Consider the following 14,664-nt stretch of genomic DNA (forward strand, 5'->3'; position numbering starts at 1 on the left):
TAACTTCTCATAATTCTGACTTTATAACATACAAGTGTGACTTTATATCACGCAATTCTGACTTTATGATGCACAATTGTGAGAATAGATCACAAAATTCTGAGAAAACAATAGGGAAGCTATTGCAACTTCTGTTTCATGCAGACAATGAGAACCACGAGAATCAAAAAAGACAGAGAACACAAACTTCAATCTCAACAGAAACAGTAAGAATGTTCATTTTTAAGGTTCACAATGAGTAGAAAAGTAGAAAACAACAGCTGCCAATTTTCACTGTTTACAGTGTACAGTAGATAGTCATTATAACTGTGATCATCAACCATTAATACAAATATAAATATATATCACACACTCTATTTTTAAAAGGTTTCAAATGTGTTTTACAGCCTGATGCCAAAAGAGTTTGCATGGTTGCACTGGAGCTTCAGAGAAGGGCTTTACTTTGTCATCTGATAAAAGATGATATTAGGAACCAGGACACTCATCACATATAACGTAACATCAAGAACTTTTTAATCTCCAAAGAACCAAATGGCCAACTGAGGGTTACTGAGAGAACTGGTAAAATGATTCTCAGTGAGAATATGCAAGCTGCAAAGAAGCACTGACTAATCTTTATTTTTACTAATGTACGATGCTCAAATGTTTTAACATGTTTTACAGTCCACAAAATGGAAGCTTTCATACTCTGTATAAATATTCAGATAATCAGGACCAGGGCTTGACATTAACTTTTTCGCTCACCAGTCACTGTGGCTAGTGGTTTTAAAAAGTTACTAGCCACTCAGCATTTTCACTGGCCACAATTTTGCCATTGATACCATGGGGAAAAATTGCCATATAGATATTTTTAATATTATCTCATAATTTGGCAGCAGGTTTATTAGGCTGCTGTCACTTTAAGACCTGATGCATGGATCCATTACACTGTTACACATGCGTTTTCTTTCTCAAATGTTTACGTTCACTTAAACCATATCTGACTGTGTTTGCGTGAAGACAAAAGACATTATTTTGTGTGGATTTGACTGTTTAAGCGCAAAAAGCAGCGAAAAAGAACAAATTGTAGTCCTGAGAGGCGGCTTTCTTTGGGTGTGAGCACAACATCTGCGGAAATGAGTAAAATTATGCGCAATGCGCTCAATCCCACATCGAAATTCAAGCCCTGTAACAGCAACCATATTCATCTAGAGCAAATGAAACGAGTGAGTGGTGGGAGGAGGATTTGTGTGTAACTCGCTGTCGGAGAGATGAGAGAGTGAGAAAGAGCTGCTGGTATCATGTATCTATTCTGCGGTAAAGGAGTATTGGAAGCGTTTCAGATATTTCAATATCAATATGTATCGTAAAAAAAAAATGTACATTACATTGCATTTAGTTTATTATTTCAGATGCCTTTTTAAAAGAATACAGTTGAAATACACACACATTTGGCGGGTTTGTGGGTGTTAATGTCAAGCTCTGATCAGGACACAATGCTAACACATATAATTGAAACTATATTAAATGTAATAATTTAATGAAATACACAAAAAAATACTCACCAAATAAACTGAATATACAAACAGTGAAGCAGATTGTGAGTGGACGCTTGTGTTCGGTTGAGTGACTGTAGTCTGTGCCTGAAATGATCATCGCTTCCTGTCCCATGTGTAACCTTGATGACATGTCCAAAATCAATATGATAAACTAAGAAAACAGAACAAAAAGAAAAGGAAGAAAGTAACAAAACTGTACAATAAATAAAAGAAATGAAATTTACAGAACAAAGAAAAGAGTGAAAAGAAAGACTAGTTTGAAAATAGTGGCATACGATAAAGATGAGAATAAAACAAGAATGAGAATAAGCAAAATAATAGGTTGAAACATCTGGGTTGATATCAAAATGGAAGAGGAAATGGAAGAAAGAGAGTATCAGTGAGTCTATAGAGAGGCAGAAGAGTGCAATATTCATTACATGATCAAGATTGAGGAAAACAAATGAAGATCACAATCATCCATTAAACAAACCTTATTATCTGTAAGAAATGAATGGTATAATTCACCCCAAAATGACAACTTTGTCATTATTTACTATCATTGTTCCAAACCCATATGCTGTTATTGTATGTATGCATTTATTTATTTATGTAGAATTTGAAGAATCTGTATGCCATTTATTGACATTTTTATGCATTATATCCCAATTGCCTTGTGTGACAAACAGACCAAAACTGGCATCATTATTCTCTAAAAATCCTGCTCTCCACCATAGCTGTCACATCAAACATGGCACATTTTTCACATCACCTCAAGTATAAAATCAATAACATCTTCAAACATGATTGTTCTTATGACAATATGTCATTGAGGTCTAAACTGGTGCTATATTTGATTTGAGAGCTATGGCAGAATGGGACATTTTTCAGTGAATTTAAAATGTAGTATGTTCATCATGCAAAACTTATTTATGAATATACTGTAATTTACTTGTGCTTTATGGTGTTTTTTGGCCTTTTTGGAGCTTGACAGATGAAATTACAATAAACTTGTTGTGTGATTCTTCACAATGTCTTATTTGGTGAAAAAATACATACAGGGTAAAAAATGGCCTACAGGGTCAGAATGTCATGAGGATGATTAAATAATGATTGAATGTTAATTTCTGTTAAACTTTTCCTTTAAAGTGCCCCATTATGCGAACGTAAAGGTTCCTCGGCATAATAACATGCATCTAAGATAAAAAAAAAAAAAAAAACTTTTGTTTTCTCATAATATACATTGCAACATCACCTCATTTCTCAGTGTCTGAAACAGTTCGATAAAGAATTTGGTCGCTCTAAACCCCTCCTTTCTGAGAGCCTATTGGTCAGATGGCCCAGTCTGTTTTGATTGGTTTACTCTGCTCTGATTGGTCAGATGACCCAGTCTGTTTTGATTGGTCTACTCTGCTCTGATTGGTCAGATGGCCCAGTCTGTTGTGATTGGTCTACTCTGCTCTGATTGGTCAGATGGCCCAGTCTGTTGTGATTGGTCTACTCTGCTCTGATTGGTCAGATGGCCCAGTCTCTTGTGATTGGTCTACTCTGCTCTGATTGGTCAGATGGCCCAGTCTGTTGTGATTGGTCTACTCTGCTCTGATTGGTCAGATGGCCCAGTCTGTTGTGATTGGTCTACTCTGCTTTGATTGGTCAGATGACCCAGTCTGTTGTGATTGGTCTACTCTGCTCTGATTGGTCAGATGGCCCAGTCTGTTGTGATTGGTCTACTCTGCTCTGATTGGTCAGATGCCCAGTCTGTTGTGATTGGTCTACTCTGCTCTGATTGGTCAGATGGCCCAGTCTGTTGTGATTGGTCTACTCTGCTCTGATTGGTCAGATGGCCCAGTCTGTTGTGATTGGTCTATTCTGCTCTGATTGGTCAGATGACCCAGTCTGTTTTGATTGGTCTACTCTGCTTTGATTGGTCAGATGGCCCAGTCTGTTGTGATTGGTCTAGTCTGCTCTGATTGGTCAGATGGCTCAGTCTGTTGTGATTGGTCTATCGCTTACCTCACGTGTCGGAAACCAAATACCCATTTCTATATCTGAATTTTCGCTCCGAATCTTCCTCAGTGCTTAAAAAACACAGTGATACGAACAGTAATGATGGCATCGGTTATACCATATCAATGCCAGCGCGAGTCCTCATCTTTTGGAAGTGCATGCTATGTGGATTTGCCTTTGCAGCGCAGAAAACAGCATCGTCTCGCCATGTCAACAACACAAACCAAACTCTTCCAGGCCTCAACTACAAATATAGTATGTCTATGTTGCCCCACCCCCAACTGTACACAGTGTTTGAGGGCGGAGCCGGGTAGACGTTGTTCACTGGAAGCCAATGAAGACCATAGGCTGGCGTTATGCAAATTTGTTACAAACCTACATAGGTTTGAGCAGGAAGACTGGAATTACTGATGACTTGTTTCAGGCAGTTCAGAATCACTTCTTTCTTTTCGGAGACAATAACTCCATTTATCAAGCACTTTGATCTTTGAAATTTTGCAGACCAAAAGGATATATCCAAAAAACCATAATAGGTTTGTGTAAGTCTTGTGTTTATTTGTACTTACTGACAGAGGTTCTTCAGTTTCTCGATCCTCTGGTTTTGGGACATCCAGGCGGTCGATGAAGTTCTGCAGCTCCTTCTTGAAAGCTTTCATCTGAGCATTGATGCGGTAAAGCAGCTCGTGCTCTCGTATTCGACCGCCCTCATCATCATCATCCATTCTTCCAAACAGCTCACCGTTGGTCGCGTAAACTCGAGCTTCTGCAATGATGGTGCTGGTATCAGCAATGAGTCTATCGATGGTCCTGCTCAATCTTTCCGCCTCTATACGGATATCAATCATCTGCTGGCGGTCCTTGAAACTTCTCGGTAAAAAACGTCCCTCTGGGGTGTAGAGGGAGCGAGTAGGAGTGAGGCACCGGATGTTGCGGACCTCCTCGGAGTCACTTTCGCCGCCAACTGGACCCTCACGTTTGCGATGCGGCGTGAGCCGAGAGCAGTCATCGTCGCTTTCCCTGCGGCCACAGTCGCTCTCTGCGTCGCTGTCCCTCGGGCTGCCGCGGATGCCCAGGTGGGACGCCAGATCGTAGCGTTGCATGTTGGACAGCAGCACACGGTTTTCATACTGCAGCTGCATCACCTTCCCGCTCAGTTCGTTGATCTGCAGCCTGGCGACCTTCAGCTCTTCCTGCAGAGCTTCAAACTTTGCCCCATCGACCGCCCCGCTGCTGTAGCGTGAGCCCTCATGTGACCCTGCCTTGTATTTGAGCTTGTTGAGCTCGCTGGTCATTTTCTTGTTCTGCTCTTCCACGTCAGCCAAATTACGGCGCAGAAGTTCAGCCTCATCCTCCACCAACTGCAGCTGTTGCCGCATTTCGGACAGCGCCTCGCTCTGCTCTCTGGACGCCGGGTCTGTCGTCCCACCGGCCAGCTCATCCCCGCGCATATCATCCAACTCAGCCTTCAGCCCGCGGTTCTCTACTTCCAGCTCTACGATTTTGCGGCCTAAGATATTGGCTTCTTCTTCCACCAGCCGCAGACGGAGCTTCAGTTCAGACTCTCGGGTGGTGGGGGGACCTCCAGCCTCACCTTTGGGGAGAGGACTGTCTACATCACCGTAAAAGGAGCGGTACTTGTGGAGCTCCTGCTCTAAACGGTCCTTCTCTTTGTCTATCTTAGCCATTTTCTTCCGCATCAAGGTGGCCTCTTCCTTGATGAAGGCCAACTGGCATTTTAGATCTTCATTTTCCTCCTATGGAAGAAAATATAGTTTGGAAAATGGTGTCGAATTTCATGTCAAATTGTTAATGAATTGATGTTGTTGGTGCAAATCAAGGGCATAGGACTCTGTCTGCATGGCTCATGAAAATTTGTAGGTGAAATTAACTGGTTTTATTCAAATCAAAAAATATATTTTTAGCATCACTCAATCAACTTAAATTTATTATTGTATACCACAAAATGTGTATGTGTAAAATCAGATAATAATGGCAGGTTATCACTTTTTACCATTTACCACCTGCACACACCTGCATTTGTAATCGTTTTGAAATGCGTGCTCTCTTTTCACTTTCACTTCACGTTCAGTGGGGAGGGGAGCGAGGGGGGCACAGTAACTCGTGACCCCCCAAAGAGTTACCGTGCCCTCACTCGTCCCGGTGCCGGCACTGCTTGCACCTCTGTTTAGGCAGCCAACTGGTTGGCAAAGGATTCTGCTTGTGCTTATACCACAATTTTTAATTCCCAAAAAGTGTATATGGGGGTGGGGGGGGGGACTTAGAAATGTCTACTCTTACAAAAGCTGCTGATGCATTTGACAACATCTGAATGTCTCTTACCTCTGTTGGGGTTTGTGGAGTCCTCTTCTCTGATGTCTTTACATCTTTTCCTCTTCGTTTCAGAGAAAGCTGCAATGCATTGGAATAAACATGATGGAACTTCATTATCTACACTGAAAAAAGTGAAACGACTGTGTCATTTAGTTAAAGTTCATTTTTATATTGGTCTAATCAAAAATCATGGTTTTGTTCAGTTTGTCTAAATGCACACATAACTTTAAGCAGAAATTATTGTCTTTTTTCTGATGTTTTTTAAGCATATAACAGAAAATACGATACATATTTTAAAAAGACATCACAACACAATAGAGTGGTGCAGGCGTGATGTCCAAACCCAGAAGACTAACTCGTCGCTGGTTCCCTCCTATGGGGTTTTATAATGGGGTTTTTCAATTTATAAGTAAAATAAATCCGTGGTAAACATAATTACCTAGTTCTGGCATGAAACTCATGGCGCAGGCTGATAAGTCTTTGACTCATTTGGTAGCGATCACATTATCTACATGGCACATCTGATTGGTTGCTGTTGCATCAGCGTCCAATGAGCTGCGGCTCAACATTCAAACAAATACCGCTAGTGTTGCTGGTAGCAGTATGCAACGCGCTTTAAGAAACCCTCCACCTTCCCCAGCTCCACCTGTATAGATCTGCTACGGGGGTTAAATCATGTGTGTTACATGTGCAGCAACAGCAACATGTCTTACATGCTCACATCAGTGTCTGTGAATGTATTGGCAGAAGCAAGTCTTGGTACTTGATCTGTTGTCTTGGTACTTGATCTATTCTGCCAAGACCAAATACATTAACATTGCCATATCCATTACCATACCAATCTCTATTACCATACCAATCTCCTGAGAGCTTTCATGAAAGAACTTGGCGATACTTGAACGTTTTGTTCTGCAAAACATGTCTTTGACCGCGAGAGATTTGGCGAGATCGGGACTCTGGTTGTTCGAGAATGTAATCTTGGTCACATCACGGCTCTCCACACACTATAGGAACAAAACCTAAATAAATCTATGATAAATCTATTATTTTTTTATCGTCATGTTTGCGCTCACATTTTAAAAATCTGATAAGATTTAAAAAATATTTTATTGTGGGCCAGCCTTTATGTTTTGTTTAAGGTGAAATTAAGGTAACGGTAAAGGTAACTCTCGCCAAATTGCAACCTAGGCTATTTTTGTTAATCTACCCGAGTCAAACATTCGTGTAAAAGCATAATTAGAATGGAAACGCCACTTTTAAGTTTGACCGTATTTTTGTTTTCAGTCAAAATCTCAGAATGCAACGTAACATGAGGAGAGTAAAGATCTTTCCATCTTTACTCTCCTCATGTTACGTTGCATTCGGAGATCGACTACTTTTGACGGACAAAATTCCAGCCACCGGAAACACTAACTGATAAAGTGAGTCGTACAAAACCTTTCTTTTTAGTTAACTCAGTGTACACAAACAATGTTCTCAATGCTCGAGTTCATGTGTAGAGCCCCTGGTGATACTTCCAGCAATGTTTCATGTTGTGTCGAGCCTTCTTAGTGTTTTAAAAATAACGATTTTGATGCTATCATAAAAGTGCCCCAAGCACTCCCATTCACAAGGCATTTTGACCGAAAACGAAAATCCGGTCAAACGTAAAAGTGGCGTTTCCATCCTAATTATGCTTTTACACGAATGTTTGACTCAGGTAGATTAACAAAAAGAGAGTTATCCTTTAAGTAACATTTTGGCTTATGTCTAAAGAAAATATATAGATTAAGTATGGTATGGTCTTTAAAGTAATTAATCTTTTTAATTTGTTTACATTTTTTTGTCTTTGGGAAAAAAATGTTTTGGATTCATATTAAATCAAATCTAGGGTCTGAACCAAACCATAAATATAATTTGAGTAAAACTAATTTGTCAGTAACAAAGTAAAGTTTTTTAAGTTAGTCCAAAGCATTTTTTTTTTTCAGTGTATGCAGTACTTATCTGTATTCTCAAACCATATGATGCCTTGAAAACATGTGTCTGTGCAAATTTCACAAATCTTTTGTCCACAGATTTTGACAAATCTTATAATAGTTTATTATACTGGTTAGTTAAAATGCTCTCACCTCTTTGGTCTTCTCCAGCTCGTTCTGTAAAGCCTGCTTTGTCACCTCAACTTCAATCAGCTGTTCCCTCAGTCTTTCATTCTCTTCGTCTGTTTTCGTTCGTTTCTCCTCCACATTCTCCAGTTCATTGTGCAGTCGCACAGACACGTCCTTGGCCACCTGGCAGAGGAGAGAACGTTGTCTTGTTACTGACACTTCTCTCATTCCTTGTTGTTTTGTGGTTCAGTATTTATGACTGTTTCTACAGTGTAAAGTTAAAGCTGTGCATTCATTGTTTACAGGCATCAGAGTTTGCCTTGAGGATTTAAGTCTACCTTCAGGTCTTGCTCCAGGCTCCTCAGCAGCTCCCCGTCGATTTCACCTGTTTCTGCGAATCGCATCCGCTTCCTCTCTGCCTTCCGCAGGCGATACTGGAGGATTCGGCAGTTCTTGTGGGCTCTCTCGAGTTCACGCCGCATGTCCTGCAACTGACAGGCGTCTTCCTCGTAGAATGTGTCCCTAATTTCATCCATCTCCGCTCGCATTTCTTCAATTTCATGCTAATAAATCACACAAGTTCATGTTAAAATAGCGAAATATCATATCATATCAATAGCGAAAAAAAAATGTCTAAGGTGAGTAATCTTTGTCAAATCTGGTTTAACATCCATGCGCCAAACGGCAAGTTGTTGTATAGGTTTTAAAAAAGTTATTACACTTTATCTATTTTTATTGCACTTTCAACAAAAGTGCTTAAAAAAATGATTAGTTTTCAAACATTTTTCAAGGTAAAGTTTTTTTCTAATCAATAATTCAAAAGTATACACTACCGTTCAAATGTTTGGAATCTGTAAATTCTGTAAAGTCTTTTCTGCTTACCAAGGCTGCATTTATTTGATCCAAAGTAAAGTAAAAACAGGGAAATTGAAAAATATTATTACAGTTTTAAACACAATTTATTCCTCTGAATTTTCAGCATCATTAGTCCAGTCTTCAGTGTCACATGATCCTTCAGAAATCATTCTAATATGATGATTTGTTGCTCAACAAACATTTCTGATTATTATCAATGTTGAAAACAGTTATGTACAATTTTTCGGGATTATTTGATGAATTGAAAGCATTTATCTGAAACAGAAATCTTTTGTCATATTATAAATGTCTTTATTTTATCAATTTATTTGAAATGTTTGATCAATTTATTGGATCCTTGCTGAATAAAAGTATTAATTTCTTTAAAAAAAAAAAAATCTTACTGACCCCAAACTTTTGAATGGTATTGTATAATGTAACGAATGATTTCTATTTCCGATAAATGCTGTTCTTTTTATTCATCAAAGTGAAAAACAAAACAAAAAATTGTACACAACTGTTTTCAACTTTGATAATAAAAATGTTTCTTGAGCAGCAAATCATCATATTAAAATGATTTCTGAAGGATCATGTGACACTGAAGACTGGAGTAATGAATTAATACTCAGCTTTGATCACAGGAATAAATTACACTTTAAAATATATTCACACAGAAAACAAGTTATTTTAAACTGTAATAATATTTCATATAGTTTTTTTTTTTCTGGATTTTGTATCAAATAAATGCAGGTGAGCATAAGAGACTAAAAAATCAGTAGTGTATGTCATATTTTTTTCTTGTGGTTATGGGAAATATCAGATATTTGTGATCAACAGCCCTTGAAACAGTCATGTAAAGGGTTTGATTGTTTTCTTCAATGACAACTCATCCCTGCGTTATAGTTATACCACACTTTGATTTAATATCTTTCAAGTATTAATATTTTCTTTAAGTACTTTATCAAATGAATTGCCATTTCTGAGGCAAAACTACTTTAAATGACTTTTTCTTTGTTCTCAGAATGGTTTAATTCATTTAATACAAAAATAAAATGACGTTCATTACAACAGAGGTGTAACACGTTCTTTAGCCTATCGCATGCATTTATTACAAATTTTTAGATCCATATTTCCACTCAAGCACCATCAGTATTATCTTATCCTACCTTAAGATATTCGTTCTCCTCCTCTAGTCTCTCGATGTCCTCCTGCAGCTCCAGGTTTGGCGGAGGTAAAGCCTCCGAGGGCCGGTTCGCCTCCGCGTGCGGCGCGTGCGGCATCGTCTGCGGCTCGGTCACCGGCGAGCTCGGCGTCTTCGTTGCCATTCCGCTTTCTTTCTTCAAGCTTTTGTTCATGTGAAACTGTATGAGTTCAGACTGCAAGCATCCCTCCCTCCAGAAGCCCGGGCCGCATCCCACAGCGCTCTTGGCCGTCTGCTTGCCTCCATCAGCTCTCGCGGTCTCTCGTTTGCCCTGAGAGGCTTTCGTGGAGCTCGGCTGATCGGAGACCACCCGAGCAGCTTCGGCCCCCAACAGCGACTCCTCTGCGGCGTAGGGCTCCTCAGACGAGCTGCTGCGCTCCTCGATGCTCTTGTTCTTCTCCGCCCTTCTCAGAGTCGGGCTTTCAGCACCGCTCGCGTGGACAGCGGCCGCGCCTTTAGCCGCGTGTTTGTCTTTCCCCGCGTGGACAGTGACTGGAGAATTACTGCGGCTGCTTTTACCGCCGGGCTTCGACGCGACGCCTTTAGCAGCCGCGCTTTTGGACGCCGCTTTTGACGGCGAGTCTTTGAATCTGGCTGGCGAGGACGCGCGCTGCTGTTGCTTCATGCTTTCCACAGAGTCCATTCTGTCATCTGTGCGAGTTCACGTGTGCAAGATCCATTTCTTCCTGCAGCTGTGAGGGGGGAAAACAGCTTTAATATTTTATTGATGGTATAGGCTCTTAAACAAAATAAAGGCAGCGGTACGTGCCATACGTGATCTAATGCTTTCTGGCTAATGCAACTGAAGAATATTTCTGACTTGAATAAAAACAGTGAGGCTAAAAGGGTGTCGATCTGATTGATTTGTCTGAAGTCAGATGATGTTATAATGGCAGATCAGATGTTGTCATCATCATCCAGTGATGGTGGGGCTCATATAGCAGATTGGCCTATTCTTTTGCACGTATACCTTTACATCAAGTCTCTGATCATAGAACAGAGTATTATTTGAAGTAGCATACCCGGCTTTTTGATAAAATTGGCCTATTTCGTTCACTGTACCGAGTATTTTTCACGTGGGCCCGAGTGATATCATCATGACGAATACAAAAAGAAATAGGCTACAAAATAATAAAGGCATCGATCATGTGCCAGCAGCTGAGATTCAAATGAGAAGCATCATGAATTATTATGTGCAGAGACACTGCTAAAGCACCGGCTCCTTTACATTCATTTAGTTAGGCCATCGTTTCATCTTAGATTCTACAGGCTCGTGTCCAGGTAAACCAGGACTTTATTTCTGTCATTCTTATACTGATTCGTAATTTAATATATTGACGTAACGATGATGAGTTATTATCTTGTAACCTTTCCAAGGTGAATTGATCGTTTGAGCCATTCTTTATACCCGGTCGAGCAACAGATCTAAAGAAAACATAATTAAACATCCCACAATAACAAATGAACACAATTCTTACCTTTTAAGATCTCATCTTCTCATCTTCATGGCGCAGGCTAAAAATAATGGCAGTGTACAGCGTCCTGAAACCACCATCACAATGGGTCAATATTCACGAGGTGACGTCACTGCTGGGCGGAGACTTGAACACCATCAGAGACGTTTGAGCACGTAGGCTATCTATCTATCTGTCTATCTATCTATCTATCTATCTATCTATCTATCTATCTATCTATCTATCTATCTATCTATCTGTCTGTCTGTATTTCTGTCTGTCTGTCTGTCTGTCTGTCTGTCTATTTATCTATCTATCTATCTATCTGTCTGTCTGTCTGTCTGTCTGTCTGTCTATCTATCTATCTATCTATCTATCTATCTATCTATCTGTCTGCCTGTCTGTATTTCTGTCTGTCTGTATTTCTGTCTGTCTGTCTGTCTGTCTGTCTGTCTGTCTATCAACACAGGAAATCCGTCTAGCTCTTGTTTGTTTACCATAAAAAGGTAACTCATACAATTACATTGATGCCATTTTTTTAAAACATAAAAATCTTTACAGCATAAAATCTTGAGTTTTATGTCCTGTAACTTCTATAAAACGTTTCATAATTAATATTTATGTTTTTTAGATCTTGTGTGAGGCCAGGATTGTGTTCTCTCCTCTACCAGACTGACATGATCAATACATCGGGCTCCACCCCAGTTGCATCTGCAGTCACACACCATCTGGGACTCCATCACATCCAGACACACACTGGCATTATGTCTGTCGTCTTCCTTTCTGCCCTACAAAGGCTTCTAATTGTTTGATTGAATTTGAAAAGAATTTTGATGCGTTTTCTCTGAATCTGATCACAGTGGAGTCAACCCCATCTATCACAGGACAGATCATTAGACCCGATTCTCAATTTTGGCAAAATGTGTGATTACTACTTTTTGCCTTTGTCTTATTGACTCATTGTTTACTTGTATCCATGACACACTAGCAAAAAGAATTACGGTTCAGTGCATTTGTTCCACACAAGATGCTTTAATTGAGGCTTGTAATAAAGTGTGTGTGTGCCGTGGTGGGACGGGGGATGGTCACATGTGACCTCTCTGGCCAGCTGGTAGCTGAATGACAGGGTGTGTGGCAGCTGGGTAACGTAAGGGACGGGGTCTAATTGCTGCCATTAGAAGAACACATCAGAGATGAATCTATTCAGTGTAATGGCAGCTGGGGATCTACAATGATGAAGTGTAACTATATGACAGACTCGCTTATTTAATTTGAGCACAAATCACCCATATGGATTGAAACAAAGCTTTAAACTTGAGTTTTAAACTTCAGTGTGGAAATAATCATCCATTATCCACTTGGTGGACAATAAAACACATAAAATCCCTTTGATTGACTGAGTGACTTGAGCAGAGACCAGAATATCAAAGAGACATGGGGGTGGATTCTTTTGACTAGTACGAAACCTAGCCACACTAGAGCAACCTCCCACAATCATCCTCTGCATAGAAACACACTGTTTTTATGTACATTACTTTTCAAGAGTTTCCAAAGGCTGCATTTATTTGATAAAAAATACAGTATGAACTGTAACATCGTGTAATATTACAAATTAAAATAACTGTTTTCTATTGTTGTTATGGGTAAAAGGTTGACGAAAAAGGTCAAAATAATAGGTTTGTTTATTTAAACAAAGATAACTCAGGTAATCCGCACAGATAAAACACAATGAAACAGTGTGTCTACACACAAGCAACACCGGACAATGAACTGAAGGAACTGGAGAGCTTAAATACACAAGATAACAAACAGAATACAAACAGGTGTGCTCTAATTAATGAACAACCATGATAGCAAACTAGTGGCGGGAAACTGAGAGCAAAGGGAAACGAACTAGATAACTAAGGCAGGCAAAACAGAAACTGAATCACAATAAAAATGAAACCAAAACTGAGCATAACTGTTACAGTACGCCCGGATGACAGCCCACAGTGGAGTTGATGAAGGGAGTCTGAACAGCGGAGCCACCGTGACGAGTGTCCGAGGTGGAGCCAGGGTGCCAGAGGTCTGAGGTGGAGCCAGGGTGCCAGAGGTCTGAGGTGGAGCCAGGGTGCCAGAGGTCTGAGGTGGAGCCAGGGTGCCAGAGGTCTGAGGTGGAGCCAGGGTGCCAGAGGTCTGAGGTGGAGCCGGTGGGACTGAGGACCAAGGTGGAGCCGGTGGGAAGGCAGAGCCCCTGGAGCCGAAGGGGTGGAGGGACGAAGAGTAGCTGAAGGCCCGTAAGTCTGTGGGACAGGCAAAGTGTCGTCTGACCATGGCGGATCCGGAGGGATGAGGGAGCCCGATGGAGCCGTAAGGATGATGGTATCTGGTGGAGCTGAGGGAGGGAGGAGCCAAGGCATGGAGTGATGGGCTCAGAATCTGGAGGTGGAGCCATGGGATTCACTTGACACGGGTGAAGCTGGAGACCGAAAGACCCGAGGCAGATCCTCACAACTACGTTTGAGGAGAAGTCAAGGAGCTGAAGGGAACCAGCAGAGGTGAGGCTGACGGACTGAATGAATCAGGAAGAGGAATCTCTCCAGATGGGAGAGGGAGGCTGGGTGTAATCAGCGACAATGATGCAGTCTTGTTAATGGGTGATGAAATAGGCTTTTTGAAGGGCAGGACCAGAGGCGATGAAAACATAGAAGACTTCACAGGAAGAAACACAGGAGATTCAGCAAAACATCCATATCCAAATCCTCAAAATAATTATATTCCAGAATTAATAATTATATTCGGCATTGTGGGTGGGGTCCTCCTCCATACCCTCGAACTCTACTTAACATCCCACGGCGGTGCCGGCTCGCACACCTGGTCAGACTCACAGTGCGGCTCAGGCTCCGAGGCGATGGCTGGCTCTGTCCCAATCGGCAACCTTCCGGTCTCTCTCTTGAAACCAACAGGGAAGTGATTTAAACTGCAATTCATCAACTGGCCGCTAGGGACAGGCTGCAAAAGCGAGTTAATTCCATAGACATTTTCGTTTATTCAGGAGTGACGCACGGTGACGCACTGCCAAGATGGTGACAGCCAGCTCCGCCCACTTTGGGCTTAAAAAATTATCTTCCGAAACATACGGGTGATGGAGACTACGTCCATATCTTTTTTTGCTCTGTCCTCATTGTAGGCTTCATTGCGGCAGACTCAAACCCTTCATCTACAGTGGGCTCTGG

The 14,664-nt window shown here is 41.0% G+C and overlaps 1 protein-coding gene across 2 annotated transcripts; it reads right to left on the reverse strand.

Annotated features, from left to right (window-relative positions):
- Positions 1–893: 893 nt before the first annotated feature.
- On the reverse strand, positions 894–11,578 carry mtcl3 (MTCL family member 3). 2 transcript variants are annotated; one of them, XM_079895503.1, is made up of 8 exons: positions 11,474–11,577; positions 9,961–10,687; positions 8,278–8,502; positions 7,964–8,122; positions 5,865–5,933; positions 4,091–5,278; positions 1,545–1,689; positions 894–1,291 (listed from the first exon to the last, which is right to left on the reverse strand). In XM_079895503.1, exons 2-8 carry the CDS (start codon positions 10,636–10,638, stop codon positions 1,287–1,289), a joined length of 2,469 nt encoding a protein of 822 aa, XP_079751629.1. In that variant the 5' UTR covers positions 10,639–10,687; positions 11,474–11,577; the 3' UTR covers positions 894–1,286. The 2 variants fall into 2 exon arrangements, with proteins under 2 accessions (XP_079751629.1, XP_079751630.1); XM_079895504.1 differs by lacking the exon at positions 894–1,291 and having other exon boundaries at positions 1,607–1,869; positions 11,474–11,578.
- Positions 11,579–14,664: the final 3,086 nt, after the last annotated feature.

The sequence above is a fragment of the Squalius cephalus genome (assembly GCF_949319135.1).
Source record: "Squalius cephalus genome assembly, chromosome: 15".
Lineage (NCBI taxonomy): Eukaryota > Metazoa > Chordata > Actinopteri > Cypriniformes > Leuciscidae > Squalius > Squalius cephalus.

Coding starts and splice junctions, on each gene's coding strand:
- mtcl3 (XM_079895503.1), bottom strand. CDS start 10,638: ATGGACTCTGTGGAAAGCATGAAGCAACAGCAGCGCGCGTCCTCGCCA. Junction 5,934..7,963: donor AGCTGGAGAAGACCAAAGAG/GTGAGAGCATTT, acceptor AATGCATTGCAG/CTTTCTCTGAAACGAAGAGG. Junction 1,690..4,090: donor AAACTGAAGAACCTCTGTCA/GTAAGTACAAAT, acceptor CTGTTTTCTTAG/TTTATCATATTGATTTTGGA.